Genomic DNA, 20,041 nt, shown 5'->3' with positions numbered 1-20,041 from the left:
TCTGGCAAATTGCACATGCGCCCGGAAAAAGGATATCTCCTGAATGTACACTGTGGCTGCCACTTCCTGAAATGTGTCTTCTGTCTAGTCCTTAGTGAGTACAGACAGCATGAGAATAATACTTGTCTTTGCAGCGAACTATGCCTAATTATATTTAGCATTGAAACTCCTCCAAGCAGAGAGTTCTCAGCTGGGGGGGCTGGACAGAAATGAGGTGGGGGTGATATCACAATTGAGACACATTGATTATGATAGGTTGGGGGAGGAAATAACGAGGGGGGGGCTGCACATTCACAGCTTTTCAAAGGGCATGGAGAGCCGCAGCCATGCGTGAAGATGGGCCATGACTTCTATTTCATGTCCTTATTAATTTGCATTTCTCATTACCTCCAGAGCTGGATTATCTAATCAGATCATCTTGTCGATTTTTTCAGAGAATGCAGGGAAGGAAACAATGGAGGTTGACTGGGAAGGGTTGACTTGGGAGGCTCCACACAGCTTAGCCCAAGCCTGCAAAGAGATTCTGGGGGAGGGCTGCTGCCTCCCTGGTCCAGGTGTCATTTCCTTGACGTTACAGGTGTGCTTTCATTCCGTAACCCAAAAGTGAGTGGAAGGCAAAGCCCATGAACTGCCCGTTGGTTTTACAGCCCATTCACAGTGAAGTGAGCGGGTTGATTCATGTCTCCTTTTCCCCATCCATTTTTCTTCCATGGCTTCCAAACTGGGGAGTTGTTGTCCAGTCTGTCTGAAATTTGGAAAGCAAAGGGTATAGTGGAAGACTTGTCGAAATGGGATGGAAAGCATCAAAGTAACATTGAAACTCCTACTCTTATCCTCAAAATCTTTCTCCTATTGCATTCATTTTATTTTTATTGTATTGATTTAATTGCTATACCACCCAACAGCCAAAGCTGTGAGATTTGTTCCGTCCAAATCTACTGTCCTCTGACTTAATCTTGTTTGATCTGTGGATGGAGTAGAGATCAAATCCTGGCTTGTCTCACTGGGACTGCCTTTGGGTGTACCTTTCTTTGGCAGGAGTTCTAAACTGTCCAGAAAATGAGTGCTCGGTAGCAGATGCGGGAGTACATTTTTCAAAAAGTTACTAACGATCCCCCTGCACAAATGTACTTAAGCGTCCAATGAAAATCCAGTCACGATCCATCGCGTTACTATCTCTGAACACAGGTTCGGCTTGATTGCAAATGTTTTCTGTTGCTTCCCTTGATGGAAGTGCTTAGGTTTGGGGGAGAGAAAAAAATTACAGTGGCTTGCATAATTGAATTTTAGCGACACAGCTTTCGTGTGGCACATCAAAAGAAGTTGCCTGTTGAACGCCTCTTTTTTCAAGTTCAGATGTTAACAGGGTGACTTCGCTTCAAAGGAGCCGCAAAGAGCCGGCAAGGGTTTTAAAGCTTGCTCCAAGGCATCCAACTGCACAGTTCCGACACCTTCCTGCTGTCTGCAAGATTTCAGTCTGACAGGCCCATCCAGGAATCTTAACTGACTTGCATTTAGGGAAAGAAAGAATAATAATGAATGCTCGGATGGGTGCAAGCAACCCGGCTGTTTGTATATGAGCAGGCCATTTAATTAAGGGCTGTCTCCACCAAGGCTTTCTAATTAACTCAAGGGAGAATTAAAGGAGCCTCCGACTGCTGCATCTTTTCTTCCTACTTTGAGCAGCTTGTGGCCCTTTCTCTCCGGTTACCTTACTTGCTAAAGGAACAGCAGGCCAGAAAGTAGAAGCAAAACTTTACAAGAATAAAGACACAGGAAGAGTTTGATCCCAGACATTTCTGGGTAGGCCAAGCTGGCTTGGGAATGCTGGGAATCACCACCTTATTTCCCCAGAGCCACCTCCGAGAAATGGATAAATAGATGCTAATTTGTGTGCTGTACTTATAGCCCACTGTTTTTCCTGCGAGGAGCCCGAGTGGCTTACAAAACCACCCCCTCACAACAACCCTGAGAGGTACTTTGAGCAGGCAGACAGAGACTGGCCCAATGGCACCCAAGAAGCTTCATGGAAAAGGGAGGACTAGAACCTGGAGGCCCAAGTCCAGTGTAGGAATCTAACCAGACCAATGCTCTGGGGCGTGTGTGTTTGTGTTGTTGCATGTTGGACTGGAAATGCCCTTCCCAGCTGAAATCCTGTCTGGAATTGGCCACGTAGCCTAGGAAATGCCCTTCTGTTGGCACAAATAGACACTCGGGGCTCTGATAGCAGATCTGGGCATGCAGGAAAGAAATTTGGGGCTGAGGCATGTGGAGGCAGGCCAACTCACCCCTAAGTTATCTGTTCGGCTTCTGAGACCAGCAAAGGCGGCTACTTGGATTTGGAAGAAAAGCTCCCACTGGATCCAAGGAAGTTTTCAGGACTTGGGGCAGCTTTCAGGATCCAACTGTGTGCATACCAGTTTCTTCAGGCTCTGGGAACATCAGCTCTGCTGTTTTACCCCAGTTCCACCGTGTGGCCAGTTCAGCCCTGGAGGCATACATGTTTAATGCGTTTACTCTCGTACGTGTATCCCCTGAGAATTGTGACCCTTTGGCCAGGCTTCTCTGGGAGCAAATGGCCAAGCTACGTTCTTCGGGAAACTGGTTGGGATCCCACCACAGATAGATTCCTCAAGTGGCTGAGTCGAGGTCCCCTGTGGGCCTGCCTTACGGAGAACTGCCTTCCCTAACGGAGAGGAAGGGGTGCTAGAACTTTTCAAGCTTGGGGCGGGGAGCAGATTTTTGGGGAAGGAGATTCCGTGGAAACGCCGTCGTGGCTCTCTAGAAACATTCCTGCTCCGCCCCTCGGCGCATTGCAGTCGGGATCAGCACTCCCTCCCTGTGATCCATGTGCCATGTGCGTATTCACAAGTCCGATTGTCCAGAGGGCAGCTTCTGCTTCCTTTTAATCACAGGATGATGCTGATAAGCAGAATCTGTCGCCTAACGAGGCCCGTCCGCTAATCAGCTGTAATCACCACTGAGGGTAATAGCTGTAATCTGTGACTTCTGTGTCAAGGCCAACGTGTAATGCGGCTTCACAATTTCTGAATACGTTGTGAAGTCCATCTCATTTTTCCTCCCTAAGTGTCTTTCGGAGTTTTAATTCTGCACTCAAGAGACCGATTCCCCTGCCTCGCCGCCTTGTTTCTTTCCACCACAGTTCAGCCAGAGCCATAGAAAAGCTTCAGGGAGTTATTTTCTGCATAACAGTCTTTTTCCTAGGCAAAACTGTACTCCCTTTTTAAAAAGTTTCCAGTCCTTGGATTTAAGTTAGCATATTTAACATATTCATGCTTGGAATTCCAAACCATTTGCCAAAAACAACAGCAACAACTACAACCACCACCACCACCATGCTTGAGCTCAGCTAATAAATTTGCAGTTGTGAAATTTAGGCTGCAATTCTATACATACTTACCTGAGAGTAAGTCTCATTGAAATCAGTGGAATTATTTCTGAGGTGGCGTGTATGGGATTGCACTTAAACATGAAAGGCACTGCAGTGGTCTTTCACAAGTTTTCACATAGGACAAGCCTTTGGACTTTGGTGATCGAATCAACACCTCCCGAAATGGCTGATATTTTTCTCCATTACTGCTTGAATGCCTTTAATCTGGAGCTGACCCATGGAAAGGAAGCAGGCAGAGCTTCTCCCTTGACATGAAACATTATCTTCTAAATTTCTGCCTATCCACTCCAGATTAATTGCATAAAAGCATCACTCTAGCTGCCTAGAGTCCCAATCTCTGGGAATAGGCAGGATATAAATAAATAGAATTATAACAGAACAACAACACTGGTTAAAAATTGGCAACACAACTCTTCTCTCTCATACAGACATATATTTATTTATATTAGAGTTTTATTTGCAGTATCCATTTTGGAGTAGATGCTAGAATGGTGAAGCTCCTACAGAGAAAACGGCAGATGAAAAGCAAGATGACATTAAAAGTGTGGCTGGTCGGCAAGAAGGCTTCCTGGAACAAGGGCAAATACGGCAGTGGCAGAAATTGCCTGGCCTTTGGAAGCAGAGAGTTGCGTAGGAATGGGACCACTGCACCGGCCTTGGGCCTTGAGTCCGTGCAGTCCTGCAGGACCAAACTGAGCTTACCTGGCTGAGGGTTGTTTGGGATTTAGTACACTAGTCCCAGATCCTCAAACCTGGCCTAGAAGCAAAGAGGGACGTTTCAGCCTACCCAGTGCTGTGAGAAAAGCAAAGATCAAGAAAGCGAGTTTCTGTGTGTGCTTGAAGAGAAGGAGCAGGGAAGGAGGGTAGAAAGAAAGCGCTAGAGGGAGACTGACTCCCTGCTGGTGGTAGACAGGTAGTGTGATGCAGCGGTTAGACTTGCTTTCTGCATCATGACTAACACGTGTGGAATAGGCAGGATGTAAACTGGCCCATCCTCGTGACCTTAGGTCCCAGTGAATGCCTCCAGATAGCAGCTTCTAATCGGATTTGGAGTTTAATTAAAGAGTTGTCAATTTTGCTTCATGGTTCTGCTGCAATTTAATGTCGAATTAGTTCCTGCATTAGTCATGCCTTAGTTATAATCTTCTTGCTTTGTTCGGCCTTGGAACATGTCCAGATAACTCTAACTATGCACCATTTAGCATTGGAGGAAATTTTATCAACAACATTAAAACAGAATTAAAAAGTGAGGACTACAAGCTTGATCAGTATAGCTAACAGACACTCGGCTATAATCCCATTGAAAACAAGGAGGGAGAGAAAAATTGGGCTGCTGTAGGTGAATAAAAGTGTCCACTTTCTGTTGTTATGGAAGGCAACTCAAGCACTTTGAGACATGGAGAGGCAGGCCAGGTAGGGAGAAAAGAGAACATTGCATCTTGCATGTAAGGAATATTTTTGCTTTTGAGTTAGAAATAGGTAGTTACATTTCTAGGATCTGCAGTGAAACGGGTGACTCTTGAGGAGCTAAGTTGAAATATCATCTCATCAATCACTTTTGAAAATCCCTTTTCTCCAGTGTGGGATTAAATTAATGTGTGTGGGGGCTGTTGGGAAGGAACTGCTGTGCTTGAATCAGTAAATACATTTGCGCCTATCAAGCCAGTGGAGAAATGAGCAAGAAAATGTGTTTCTTAATGTTTTTGCCTGTTAATTATCTATTTACATGAAATAATGATGTTCCTCTTTGTACCTTGGGAGTGTTTGGGAATTCATTAATTCATGTCTGTTTGAAGCATCCGGAACTGAGTAATCTCGACTCTAAAGTTCAGCTACTCGTTCACCAGGGACTAGAGACCTTGCAGGCAAATATGCGGCCAACTGTTTCCATCAAAACAGGGCTTTCAACCTGCGTTGCTTTCTGGTCTGCAGTCCAACACTACCTTAATCACTGCCAACAGGATGCCAACTGCCAACTGGATGAGGACGTTCCTGGGTCAAAACAGTGCCTCGAGGCCAGAACGAAACATTTCCACAAGTCGCTGTGTAAAGAGAAGCAGTCTGGGAGAGCAGGGGGTGGAGAAAGGAAACAAGGAAACAGTAGCCATTGTAAGTCATTGTGTTCCAAAGCCCAGCCTGCATTGTTGATCAGGCTTGTCTATTACAGCTAGTCAATGAGAGACCGATTTCTTGGATCTCATAGAATCATGGAAGAGTTGGAAGTTGGATAAGACCATCGAGTCGAATCCCCTGCTCGGCACAGGACTCCAAGTTAAACCATCTCTGGCAGATGGCTGTCCAGCTGCCTCTTGAATGCCTCCAGTGTAGGAGAGCCCACAGCCTCCCTGGGTCATGGGCTCTATTGTCGTTCTGCTCTAACAGTCAGGAAGGTTTTCCCGATGTCCAGCCAGAACCTGGATTCCTGTAGCTTAAGCCCGTTATTCCATGTCCTGCACTCCGGAAGAGATCCTGGCCCTCTTTTATTTATTTATTTTATTTATTAAAACATTTTTATGCCACCCCATTCGCTGAAGCCTCGGGGTGGCTCACCTCTTCTGTCCATCTCCTCCCAGCTCCCTCTAGAATGCCTCCAGATCCCATCTCTGAGGTCACCCTCGTGTCCCTGAAGATGCACCCTGGCTGCAGAGGCAGGGGGTGCCCTGAGAACAGAGACCCAGCTCTGAGGAGGGAGCAATTTTCCACTCAGTCTGAGTAGCAAAGGTACATACACCTGGAGAGAGGGGAATGTAGCCTTCAAAATCCATCAGCTGCATCTCTATGATTTATGTGCCTGGACAGTTCCTGGGCTAATGAATCACAATCGATGTTGACAGAGAGGAACTTTTCGCTTTCCACATCCCTATTCTAGCATGATGGTTCCCCAACCCCGATGCATGTCAGTCAACCCTAATGATGCTAACGACACCCATTGCATGCCTTTTAAAGAATGTGCCTAGAAACTGGCTACTCTTGAAGTTTTGGATGCCGTTTTGTGCAGAAGGGAGTATTGGGAGAAAAGATTTAAAATTTCAGCAAGCCATTAGCACAACAAACCATGCCTTTGATTTCTTTCCTCCCAGATGCAAACCCCCAAAGTAATTAATCAAAATAAATCCATTCATTTGCAGGTTCCTGTAATGAAACCATTAGCCAAGGGGCAGAGGATTGAAATGTCTTAATTACAGATCCGATAAAAGACAAGTCAACCCCCTCCCTCTTCCGTATCCACTGGTGAGGCTCAAAAAAGTTAGTCTGTAACTTTTGCAGCTCTTCCACATAGGAAATTGTGTTCTGCTTCAGGGTTGTTCATTCCCATGCATGGATGAGAAGGAAAATCAGTAGGAGCATCTTTATCTGAATGGAATACGAGATCTACCCTGCCCACGCTACTCAATTAACAATCTCTAGATATGTTCATAGAATCAGGGTGGGAAAGTCGCTCAAAGGCCATCTGGTCCTCCCCCCTTGTTGATCCAAGAAATCCAATGCCACAGCATCCCTAGTAGATGGCCATCCAGCTTGAACACCTCTAACGAAGGAGAGACCACCAACTCCCAAAGCGCTGCCCAGCAAGCAAGATGATCAAGTTCTTACTAGCCTGTGGCCAACATCTCCTGCTTGTTATTTGAACCCAGCAACAGCTCCTCCTGGAGCAAGGAGAACTGCAACAGTTCGTCAGATATTTGGGGATGGTGAATGTATCATAAAACCAAAGCGGGGGAGCAGTGCTCTTTCTGTTCAAAAGTCACCTAGTCCAGTATTCCCTTCACACAGTGGCCATCTGGCTACCCTTAGGGAACCGGATGGGCCTCCTGAATCTTACAACTTCATCACCGTACCTTGGATGTTGCCCATGTTTGTGCAGCTTGAGGAAATGGGTTCTAGTGCTCATTTAAAAGCAAACACACATGTTCTTGACAACTGAAGGACATTGTTGTAGGAAAACAAGTCTCTGGTTCTTTGTTTGTTATTTTTCAAGCAGAGACTCAAGTCACTCAGGCACATCCACCAGGGGGACCAACCAAATCCAGGAAACCTAAAGCATAAAATATTAATTCCCACACGTAGGCATACACACGCACGGGGAAAGGGGCATTAGAATTGGTGCCAACTTAATTTTAAACATGATTACTCTGGAATAAAATGTCCCAGCCATCACTGTATGTGGCAGATAAAACATAACTGCAGTGGAGAGAGCTTTCCCAACTATTTTGTTTTTCCATGGTTCCTCAGCAGAGGAGATGAAACTGGAAGCCAAATGTAGTAAGATCTGAGGCTGAAAGGGGGGATTATGGTTATCAGACATCTGGAAATGAAACAATGGAAGCCATCAGCTTGCCTTTGATTCTGATTTAAGTTGGAGACCAAAGCGGAAAGAAAGAGATGTGCTCTCTTTGACCTTTGCTTCTGCTTTTGCAAAATATTCCAGTCACTTTTGTAGGGCTGGAAGTTGAAAGGTACCTCCAGGAAACTTTGAAGTACTCACAAAAAACGAACCGGGGTGTGCTGGGGGCTGGGGGGATGAACAGCAAAGATACAATTTCTTGAAAAACCTTTCTGCTCTTTCCTTAGATCAGAGCTCTGTTGAGCTGAAAGACTTGTGCCTGCAAAGACCTATATTGGTATTGTTGAGTCCATTCCTGCAGCTGCGTTAGGGTGGGGGTTACCGCAGGGGGGCTGTGATAACAGAGGCAAGTTTGCTTTACAGCGTTTTTCAGCTCGTACTTCCCTCAAGTGGAGCGTGCAGCCTATGGGGAATGCCCTTCACAACAGCAGTCGCTTCCACAGCGGTCCAGTTGATGGCACAACGCAGATGGGTCCAATATCCCCCATTAATACAAACTAGCCAGAAATCACAATATGGTGATGGGAGGCAGATGCTGGGCAATCCGTTCCCCATGCATTGCATGGACCGTCGAGCAACTTTCATTCTCTTGGCCAATTGCTGGTGGAATTGGAGGTGATGGGGCAATGTATGAGGGTTTTGTTTTATTTGCACTAATAGTGCACCATTGCATGCTAGTGCTGTTGCACCAGTGTGCATTAGCACAAATCCTCCTGGAAGTACAAAAGGCCAGGCTGCTCCAGGATCCCTGGGTGAGATTCAGAAGAACCCAAACTCATCCCTCCCACATCTTAGAATCATAGAATGATAGAATAGAAGAGTTGGAAGGGGCCATGAAGGCCATGGGGTTCAACCCCCTGCCGTTGCAGGACACCACCTTATACCATCCCACTCAGAGGGTGTCCAGTTTCTTTTGAATGCCTCCAGCGTGGGAGAGCCCACCACCTCTCCAGGCAGTTGGTCCCACTGTCCTATTGCTCTGACAGTGAGGAAGCTCTTCCTGATGTCCACCATGAATCTGGGTTGTCACTTGGGTTGAAACTTGAGCTGATTATTCTGTGTCCTACGCTCTGGCATCAGCAAGAAGAGATCTTGGCCTTCCTCTTTGGGACAGCCGTTGAGAGATATCATGTCCCCTCTCAGTTTTGTCTTCTCTTATTGGTTGCAGGCATGCCTATCATCTCTGGGCTTCTCTCAAACAACATGATCTCGACACTCGTTAATCTCCTGGTTTCAATTGTGTTGCAGGACACAGAGATCCTGAACACGGCCATCCTCACAGGGAAGACTGTGGCAGTCCCTGTCAAAGTGGTTTCGATCGAAGAGAACAGCGCGGTGACGGACATCTCAGAGTCGGTCGAATGCAAGTCCTCTGCCGAGGAGGTCATCAAAGTAAGCATCCACTGCCTGTCTCTGCCTGGCTCCAATTGAGCACCCCTAATATCATAGAATTGCCTTCAGGCCCATGGATGCCAATCCCAAGAATGAATCAGGAGCCAAAGGGTTGTGTGAATTCATTTATTCATCAGGGTTTTTAGCCTGCCCTCTTAGCTACAAGGCTCCCTGGGCAGGTGTCAAGTAAAAATATACAATCAATGTAACCATGTAGTAAAACACTAAAATCACAATATTAAGATTAATATTAAAAGGACAATTAAAAGGCACACCAGTATCACTCTTAACAGAAGGTATGATTACATAAAAGACAAAAGGATGCACTGTAATAAGATGTAAAATACAGACAGCAATTAAAATCAATCTAATGGTTAAAATAGTGGGAAAATAAGAAGGTCTTTGCTTGAGCAGAAAAGAATACAAAGAGGGCACCAGGCAAACCATTCTGGGGAGCTGATTCTAAAGTCAGCATGCCACTCCCCAAAAGGCCCTTCTTCTTGTAGCCACTCCCCTACTTTCCTGGGGAGGGGTCTCCTTCAGAAGGGTCCCCGATGATGACCTTAAGGGGTCAGGTAGGTTCATACAGGAAGAGGAGCTCCTTTAGACAAATAAATCCAATAATTTAGATTTCAAATAAAAAGAAGTCCTTCCAGAAAGCAACCTCACGGCTCCTAGACAGCATCAAGAGGGCTGGGGGCATTTCAGAGTCCTAGCTCTGGGCTTGGAATGTAGTTTCAGTCTCAGAGCTGGACCTCTGCATGCAAATGGGCTTCCCATCCTTCTCCTACACAGCCAGCAGGGAAAGGTTTGTAGCTGGCACACGTCTGACCTGCGTCTTCAAGGCAAGGTTCTTTTCCTCTTGCAAGAATGGACCTCTAACCATCTCCCCTGAGACCCAGACTTGGCCTTCTGTACTGATTTCCTTCTCCACAAGGTTTTCCTCTGGAAGCTCCAGCTTCTTGTCTGAGGATGGTTCCTCCAGCAGTGTGTGTACCCTGGGAAACGGCCCATGGTCAATCCATGGCATCTACACTCTGCCCCAGGAACCCCTCTGGGATAATGCTGAAATCTAGTCCCTCTGTCATTTTCCCCTCAGAAGGAGGCAACAGTGTCAATGGGGGTTCACATTCCTCATCCAAAATTAAATGGAGTTTGGAAGGAAGTAGAAAATACGGCAATCCTATTTGCCAGCACGCCCAGTGGAGTCCCTTGAGCTGGCCTCGCAGCAAAGCCAAGCACATAAAGCATCTAGTTGATCAAGACGGTTGGCAAAACTTCTCCCTGGTGATGTAAGTGATGCAGTTCAGCCTGTAACTGATGTTCCTGCTCTATCTGCCAATGTTACCCCTCTGCCTTCGGCTTCTGCTATTGATGGCACTGTAGCTCCTTTGCGCCTGGATTTACACCCATCTTCATGAGCTATAAAAGTACTAGGCCTCCAAATGATGGCTGTAACCTTTTAAAAGTGGACCAAAATATATTTACAGTGGCACTAAAACATGACTAACGGCTGAATCCTGCTTACTAAGCGAGGTTCTACCAAGACAATTTCTCCATGTCTATTAATAACAGTCACCCTGTCCCTGACTGCAGGACTCCCTCCTCTCCCTGAAAACCTGGGAGGGACCTAGTGGTGTGTCTCTGGTGCCATGGCTGAGAAGGGATTCACACATGCACATGGGTCCAGATGAGTCTAGGAGTCCTTGGAAAGACACAGTGAAGCCCTCAAGGAAACTTCTGGGGTTGTCTGAGTTGGACATACTGTGCTTCTGCTAGATGAATCGAGTCATAACCACTGGCACACCTACAGGTGGCCCTGGCAAGGTGTACCCCATGGTACATCCCAAGGGAGAGGTCTCTGAAGGAGACTGCCCCATGGCAGAGGGAGGGCAAGCCCATCTTCACCCCCACTTGCCCATTGTGACATTGTCCCGTTACAGAGGAGCTTCAGGCCTGTTCTAGGCCATCGCATCTCTTCAGAAAAGGGACACATGAGGACACTGCACCTGTGCTCCACATCTTGGAACTGCCTCTCTCTCTGGCCGTAGCAGCTTCAGTCATTCTTTGAATCCCTTGTTTAAACGCACACTCTTTGGCGTATGTGTGCACTAAGTCTACCATTAAAACATGTGCGATGCACATTGCAAGAAGCCAGGGAGATCAGTAGATCCGTACCACCTACACTCTTTAGCTGGCCAGAAGAACTTAGCTACCTTATTCTTCCTAAAGGGAACTTGGCTCTTACACTCCTGGCCAGCAGTATGAACTGGACCAAAGGGAGGGATTTGGTGCTGTCCAGTGTACGATTGGCAGAGAGAGAGGGAAAGAGGTTGAGGTACTGCTGTGGTACATCATATCTTGGCAGCTCCTGCATCCTTCCCTGCCCCCTCAAACTCCCCCTAAATCCCACCTTAGTCCAGATCACTCTGGTGACCTCAGAGATACATCTGGCTATAGTTCTTTCTGAACCAGCTGCAAGTGGGGAAGGGTATCCAAATGCGAAGACCCAAGCCCTGGGTTGGAATGATTTTCTGACCTTGAAGCCGGCCCTCCAAAAAGTCCAATGGTGCACATTTTAGCTATCAATCTGAAACACAAACTAAGTAGAATAAAGAACTGCACCGGGAAATTCTCTGAGAGGCCGTCCCCTCATGCCACGTCCAGAACAAATTGCCCAGTCCAGAAATAGATGCACTCTCAGTAGTCAAATTGTTCCCATTTATTTGTACGTCTATTCAAATTAGAGCGAATCAAGCATTCTCTGCCATATCCCTCAGAAGCACTGAACTCTGACAAAAAGGAAAGCTGACAAAGAGGAATATCCTAAGCAGATCAGCAAATAATTGTTGTGCTGTACATTTAAGGAGGTAAGAGCTCCCCATGGCAGGCTTTTTAATAGTGCTGCATCTGAAGAGCTAACTAGGGAGGAGAGACAGGGGGAAAAAATCCTTCAGTGAAATAGTTTGTAAAGGGCATATTCAGCTCTTTCTCGAATGCTGCCAATCTATAAAGACAGATCATTTTGAAGGTTTTTGTGGCACCGGAGTGCTGCGTGCTTGCGAAATGCAAATGCTCTCATGTTTTCAGGTTGCAAGATGAACTGACTTTCCTAGTAGATGAATCCAGCCAAACAGAACTGATTATTTGGTGGGAGTCAACTTGAATTGGTGAGGAGTTATTAAGAAACTGCTTTGTTTCCAAAGAAGGAAACTGTAGCTTCATAGCATTCAACCAATCTTTCCCCCGCATGGTTTACATGAGAGCTTCTGGAATGCTGGTCCTTTGTCCATGCAGGGGGAGGCTAGTGGGAACTGAATCAAAAATTGGAGGGCACCCAAGCTGGGAAAGGCTGTATAGAACCAATAAAGGATGTGATCCTATGCATTGCTAGATTTTGGGGGCAGGGGGAGTCCTACAACTCCTAGATTGCTCAGCCATTCATGCTGTAAATTGTAGGATTTCTTTTTTCCCTAAATGTTCAGGGGATTACTCCCAAAGTCAACTTACTGGGACCACTCAGAGATAAAGAGTAGTGAGCGTCAGCTATTGGGCAGTATAAAACTGGAATGAATGAATGAATGAATGAATGCACAACTGGTAGAGTTGCAGATGTACATCTATGGCCATCCTAAAATCCTTTGGCCTATGGGAAGGACTTTTGCCCCTGGACTAACTCGAAGAATTTAGTTTGCATATGTATACACCAGAATGCAGAAGCCTTTCCACAACCTTATTACCAAACTGCAGGCTTTAAGCGTGTGATTTCTCTGCTACATTGGGAAGATACACAACATTATAAAAAAAAGAAGGTGTTGGGTGTTACAGGATGACACCCAAATCTATTCACCCTGCTTTCAATCCTGTTTCTTTTTCTCCTGCTCTTTTCTGCCTAGTCCACCGATGTTTGAGGCTGAGTTCTTTAAGGATGATCGTTTGATAGGATTTAAAACTGTACATTCCATTTTTACTGCATGTTATGGTAGATAATAAAAGCAAGAAACTGGCCAAGAAAGAACAGGCTTCTGATAGTCCCACTGGAAGGGGGAAAACCCTTAAACTCCAACTAGTGGACCTGATTTAGGGCTCAAAGTTTTATGTGGATCCAATAATATTTTACATGGTGTTGGGCTATTTTTGCCTGCAAATTCTTAGACGGCATCAGAAATGTAAGAGGAAAAGGACCCTGTGGAATCAGACCAGAGACCAAAGACCTAGTGCAGTGTTCGGTTCACACAGCGGCCGATAAGCTGCATGTGGGAAACCCCACAGATCGTGAAGGATGTAAGATAAATAGCATCTTCCTGCCCGCGTACCCCAGAGCTGTCCCACAGAAACTCCAGGAGTGCCGTGTGTTCAGAGACAGAGATCCCAGGCTGAGAAGGCATTCTTGTAGTTGTCAGATGTGAGGGTTATCAAATGCAGCAGTGTGCCCTAGTAGTTAGAAAGTTGGACGGGAACTGCAGAGACCCGGGTTTTAAGCCCCGCTCAGCTACGACGCTCAGTGGGTAACCTTGCTCTATTTACTGGCATCTATTTACTGTCACTTGGCCTAACCTACTTTTGGGCTGATGAGTAGGCAAACACTATTATAATTAATAATTATTAACAATGACTGTTGATGCTAATTACTTAATTAGTAACAGCTGATTAATAAGTACAATGATTAACTATTGTGACATTATATTTACACCCCACTTGTTCTCCTCCACTCTGCTTTATCTTCACGACAGCCCTGTGAGGTAGTTTAGATCGAGAGTCTGTGACTGGCCCAAAATCACCTGATGAGCTTTCTCAGGAGTGAGAACCAGCATCCAGGCCTGCACACCACCACAGTGTGGGGGCTGCATGGCTTTTTCTGCCTGAGCTTGCAAAGCATCGTTCCCTTTAGGGTGCGGTCCAGTGAGGATGTGCATAAGCCTCTGAGCTCAGGGGATTGTGGGCATCCCAAGCAGAGCCGAAGAAGTGCAGAGGCGGAGCATTCTGCATGACTTTTCCATGTGGATCCCAAGATGGAAAGAGATCTGAGTGTGGATCTCAAGCTCCACGGTCAGAACAGTGTTCCAACCTCAGAACTGGGAATCCAAGGCATCCCAGGGCCATCTAGAAGCATAGGATAGCTTTGCAGTTGGCTTTGAGAAGACATGATCGTGTTGTTGCTTTAGGAACGAAAACAAATTCCCATGTTCAGAAATAACTTTCTTCCAAGACTCGGCCCATTAACTGCATGTGCTGTTTGCAAACTTCCCATGGAGGGTCCAGGGGCTTGTGATGTGCTGACTCCATGAAGGCTTAAAAGCAGGCCTGTGAAAACAGGATTTAGGAATGTGTGTAGATCCACAGAAAAGAGTGAGTGGCCTGCTGGGTCACCAGCGTTTTCACTAGCACGCACGCTCTGGAGAGCCGTTGCACAAGAGCCACCCAAAGCTCACGCAGGCAGCTTGTGCAGAGGGAGCTGAATCTTATCCAGCACAGCCTATTCTTGTCCTGACCTCCATTCCTTGGATCTCGGAGTAAATGATGGAAGGGCTGCCTGAGGCTCAGGCTTCTTCCTTGAGGGGAAGAACCGTCACTGTCATATTCACGCACACCCTGGCTGTAGGGTGCAGCCCTGCCACCATCCCTGATCCAGAGGAAGGGTCTCCAGTAGTACTTGCATCTCCCCAGTCTTGCTAATCAAAGACCTTAAAATCTACATGAGAGCTTTTTAACAACACATACAGTTCTTTTGGTTAAAATGGGGCCAATTGTTCTGTTTTGTTTTGTTTTGTCGCAAAGTCATGCCTGACCCATCACGACCCCATGGACAACATTCCTCCAGGCTCTCCTGTCCTCCACCATCCCTCAGAGTCCACCCAAGCCCACACAACAGTCCCAGTGATGCCATCCAGCCAGCTCATCCTCTGCCGTCCCCTTCTCCTTTTGCCATCCCAGTGTCAGGGTCTTCTCCAATGAATCCTTCCTTCTCATTAGGTGGCCAAAGTATTTGAGTTTCATCTTCAGTATCTGGTCTTCTAAAGAGCAGTCAGGATTGATTTCCTTTAAGATTGACTGGTCTGATCTCTTTGAAGGGGCCAATCATATTACATGCTTATTCAGGCTCCAGTTGGCCTTTGCTCCTTACTGAGACAACATCTTCCTATAGAAAAAGACTAACTGCATCAGTGAGCTTTCACCTAGAATTTGCCACAGCGACGCTGTGTTTTGTTTTTACATTTTGTATTGTTAAACCATCCTGAGGCTTCAGTAATGGGATGGTCTAGAAAAGTTTTTTAAAAATAAATACCTTGGCTGGATTTCCTATTCTGGACAGATTTTACATGGCTTGGCTCAACTCTGTCAGGTGTTACTGGCTTCCCTCTCAAGTCACAAAATAGGATGATTCTTTTTACACACATATTGCAGGAAAACCTCAACCAATTAAAAACTCTACCTGCCTCTGAACTTCAATGCTGGCTATGTGTACCGATAGAAAACACGACAGCAGCTGCCATAAAATCTGCTTTGGAAGTACTTTGGGCTTAATACCCCTTCCTCCAACACACATACCCTATTACATTTATTTGATCTATTCCCTGTGATCACAGCTGAACGCTGGGAAGGCGATAGATGTTAAATTTGAAATCTGGTTCTGGCAGCTATATTTTATTACTCATATCTCTGCTAGCAGGGAGTCTTCATGAACTGACTAAGTTAACTGACCAGGCAGGATATCCCCTTGTTCCCATAAAGGGAAATGTCTTATTGTATTCTTAAGGCTTGAGGCTTTATAGATTTCAGGCTGTTTGATTAAGTGCATGGCTCAGGAGATGTTGTGCTGTCCCGTGTAAATGAGGCTGAGCCATGTTACAGGTGGACTTCTGCAACCTCAGAGGCACACTGCTAGAGACAAACCCTTGCATGGGTGGTGGGTAAGGATAAAAAGAAGCGGCCAATGATTAGTACCTCCCACCAGCTGGATGCAACACGAAGGCCTGAAGTGCAAAGGACTATGGGGCTTAGGAGGAACCCCATAGGGCAGTCTTCACCATCATCCTATCCACTCGTCTTAAACTCCCATCAACCTCTGCTAGTATGGCCAGTGGTCAAAAGTTCTGGGAGTTGATGTCCATATCTGTAGGGTAGCCTACAGCCTACATTGCCACCACCCTGGGCTGCTGTGATAAAGTCCTCTTATGTTGCCAAGTCATAGCCGGCGTTGGCGTTCATGGGCAGCTACAGCCGCTTGCACCTCCTGCCAGAGGTCCTAGGAGTGCCTTGCAGCCACTGCCCCCAGTAGGCTGGGTAAGCTTCCAGGGCTGGATTAAGGCAAAGAAAAAGCTGGTGCCCCTTCTGTACTGCAGACAGTAGCAGCCAGCGCCTCCTCTATGAATTTCACTAATCCCCTTTTGCAACTGGCCGTCACTCCAACCTGTGACAGAAAATTCTGCTGTGTGAAAGCTCAGCTGCTCCTGCCCGGGGTAGAATGCACTTTCTCTTCTGTATGGAAGGCAAAGCATTAAGGGGGAAAGAATCTGCACTGGATCCAGTCCAATGATTGTCCCAGTATTTGACTGTAGCTGTCAGGGGACTCAAGCAGAGTCTACCTGGTCCACTTTGGTGGCTGAACTTGAGAACGTCAGCGTGCAAAGGAGGTGCCCTTACCACTGAGCTTGAGCCCCTCTCCTGTTGCGGGTGGGTGTCCCTGGTTTGGGGCTATCCTATACCCCTGACGCTTAAAAGGATCTTGCGATTCCCACTGTCCTACTTTCCGGGGGGGGCCAAGATTAGACTTTTTCCGGCAGTTTGCACCACTCGTTTTGACAAAGTGGGGTTATCTCCAGTCAAACTTGTTTGTCAAAAAAGGTGCCATGAATCAAATGGGAGGAAAGGAAAAAACAGGAAAGGAAATAAGAGAACGAAGAAAACAACTCTGCAATTTTGCTTAGGTCTGTTATTTTCGTCGTTACTTTATTCCACCTACCCCATGCCTGATGCTTCCTTGAAAGTTAGAAGTAGCAGGGAAAAGTCACTGCAGCACAACTTTGATAATCAAAGAAAGTGCTGAGAGAGCGTCAGATCACACTCCTTCAAATGCAGAATTGCTATGCCTGTCCACCTGCTGTACGGAGGCAGGGAGTTGCATTAAGGTGATTTTAAATGTAGAGAAACCCGCTCTCCCCCCTCTCACCTTTCAGATGGCAAAGATGGAAAGGAGGCATTTGAAAGCCCCCAAGCATTCCACAAAATTGTGGGGGAAGGAAGAACTTGGAGTTAGAGGGAAAGAGGCCACTTGAGAGCAAAGGTGCTTAGAGAGCAGTATTTGAGAAGGAGTCTTGAAACGGGCAGAAGGGAAGTATCTTCCCTTTTTTACAAGCCTTTGGTAGCTTCTAGTGGTGCATCCTTGACTTTGTTCCCTTTGCTGTCGCTGCAAGCCAGTGCGTTCCCTCTGATCACAGAAACATCAGCGAGTTGGAAAAGCAGATTGGTACTTTGCATAACGTAGGAGCTAGAACAGGGGCAAAGAAAGCTTTCCTGAGGTGAAATCTGGCCCTTTTCTTAAGACAGCTTCCAACCTGGATCTGTTTCACACCATAAAGGACTTTGTAAATATTTTTCCCAAATGTACACAGCAGTTGTGCACAGCTTTGTGGTGTGTGCATGCCTTTTCCATTGATTAGCAGGTACTCATGAGCATTTCCTTCAGGGATGCATTTTTCATGCGTGTTTTCAAACGATCAGTGTGACATGGTGCCCATGTTTTCTCTCAGGAGCCTGATACGTACAAAGTCCGTGTTGTTCATGTTGTTGGGTATGAAATTTCATTTTTTAAGTATTTTTGAGCCCCTGTAATGATAAGAAAAAGAATGTTGAAAGCATTTATTTCTGCAGCCTGGGGATTCTCACTGACACCTGCCTGACTTCAAGACCTGCCCGCCGCTAGTGAGTCATTTTTATGCCCTAGAACATTTGTGACCATTGCAATTTATTGAGGGGACTCTATCAGCTACAGAATGATAATAAACACTGCAACTGAAGAAAGTATATGTTCCTACAGAGTAGTGACAAGTGGACTTATGCCAAATGATTGTGCCAAATGATGCCAAATGAACCTCAGAAAGTGATTGAGGTTTTCATGTGATCTTGGCCCAGGGTTCCCCTTTCAAGATTGTATTCTGCACGCATGAATTTTGGGAATGGGCAATACCAAAGTACATTCTTGGGAATGGCACCAGGGCATCATGGTTATGGATTGCCCCACTGATTCTACTGTTCTGTGATTCCATGATTCTATTCTGTGATTGCTCCCACATGGTCTTTCTGTGTAATGTTTACACCAGTTGTGGGGAATCCGAATGGGAGAAAGTTGTTTTACCCATGGCCTTTTTGGGGGATCCCATGGGCAGCTGGTTGGCCATTGTGTGGAGGGAATAGTAGATTAGATAGGACTTTGGTCGAGTCGGGAGGATTTGTGTTCACATGTGTGCCGACAGCATTGGCAACCCAATAAGTTCTTGCTTCCCATCAGCCTTAGTAACTCTGGCCTCCAGAGTCCATTTGTTTTATTTATTTAAAAAAGGGGGATTCCAGTGCAAAATACATAGAGGGATATGAGTGGAGGACTCAGCAGTTGGGTGGCAATGATGATCCTATGACACTGGTGGCGAACGTGCGGCACCAGTGCCACAGTGAGCGCGCAGAGCCCCTCTGCCAGCACACGAGCCAAGGTGCCCCAGCATCGCCCCAGCAGCCGAGCACCGGATAACAGTGCGCAAAGGGGCTATGCGCAGGATCGGAAAGGAGTAGCGGCACCAAGGGATGACGACACAAGCCGTGACACATTAGCCGCAACTCGTCTGAGCTTTTGCATGGCCGGTAAGTGCACTTCCAAGTGTGTGCGTGTGTAATTGCTTGGCCTGGCTGTTTTCAGGTTCTATTGCAGTGTTGGAAATTTGCGATTAATAAGTGGGTTATTATTTCGGTTATAGTTTGGGAATTCAGTCTCTAAAAGGTTCACCATCACTCGGTTATGGTTAAAAAACCTAGCTCTCCTGGCAAGATTTTGATGGTTGGAATGTGCTTAGAATGGGCAGAGAGGATGAGCTGTGCAGAAAAGGCTACTCGGAGAAGGATTTTTCAAAATCGCAGCATTTTCAATGGCACTTTAACCCTCTCTTAGGCTGAGGGGTGTGCACCACGGTAGGGTTAGAGTTAGCAAAACGAGGTGTCCTGGCATGGTTTTGATGGTTGGAATGTGCTTAGAATGGGCAGAGAGGATGAGCTGTGCAGAAAAAGCTACTCAAAGAAGGCTTTTTCAAAATAGCATTATTTTCAATGGAACATCTGCCCATATTAGGGTTAGGGCTGTGCACCAGGGTAGGGTTAGGGTTAGCAAAATGAGGTGTCCTGGCATGGTTTTGATGGTTGGAATGTGCTTAGAGTGGGCAGAAATGATGAGCTGCGCAGAAAAAGCTGCTCGGGGAAGGCTTTTTCAAAATAGCATTATTTTCAATGGAACTTCTGCCCTTATTAGGGTTAGGGGTGTGCACCAGGGTAGGGTTAGGGTTAGGAAAATGAGGTGTCCTGGCACGGTTTTGATGGTTGGAATGTGCTTAGAGTGGGCAGAAATGATGAGCTGCGCAGAAAAAGCTACTCGGGGAAGGCTTTTTCAAAATCGCATTATTTTCAATGGAACTTCTGCCCTTATTAGGGTTAGGGGTGTGCACCAGGGTAGGGTTAGGGTTAGGTAAACGAGGTGTCCTGGCATGGTTTTGATGGTTGGAATGTGTTTAGAATGGGAAGAAATGATGAGACGTGCAGAAAAAGCTACTCAGGGAAGGCTTTTTCAAAAATACATTATTTTCAATGGAACGTTAGGCCTTATTAGGGTTAGGTTGAATTTTTTTTTTTTT

General features: G+C 46.3%; 1 protein-coding gene across 1 annotated transcript in view; it reads left to right on the top strand.

Moving 5' to 3' along the window:
- Positions 1-20,041, top strand: part of TMEM132C (transmembrane protein 132C) — a 105,095-nt gene that overhangs the window by 75,487 nt on the left and 9,567 nt on the right. The window contains exon 5 of the mRNA XM_044440944.1: positions 9,006-9,149. Within this exon, the coding sequence (XP_044296879.1) occupies positions 9,006-9,149 (144 nt within the window). The remainder of the gene's footprint in view (positions 1-9,005; positions 9,150-20,041) is intronic.

This window comes from Varanus komodoensis, unplaced genomic scaffold (genome assembly GCF_004798865.1).
Source record: "Varanus komodoensis strain SLA01 unplaced genomic scaffold, ASM479886v1 scaffold38, whole genome shotgun sequence".
NCBI classification, from domain to species: domain Eukaryota; kingdom Metazoa; phylum Chordata; class Lepidosauria; order Squamata; family Varanidae; genus Varanus; species Varanus komodoensis.
Note: the sequence above shows the minus strand (reverse complement) of the source record. Positions and strands in the feature narration are given on the sequence as shown.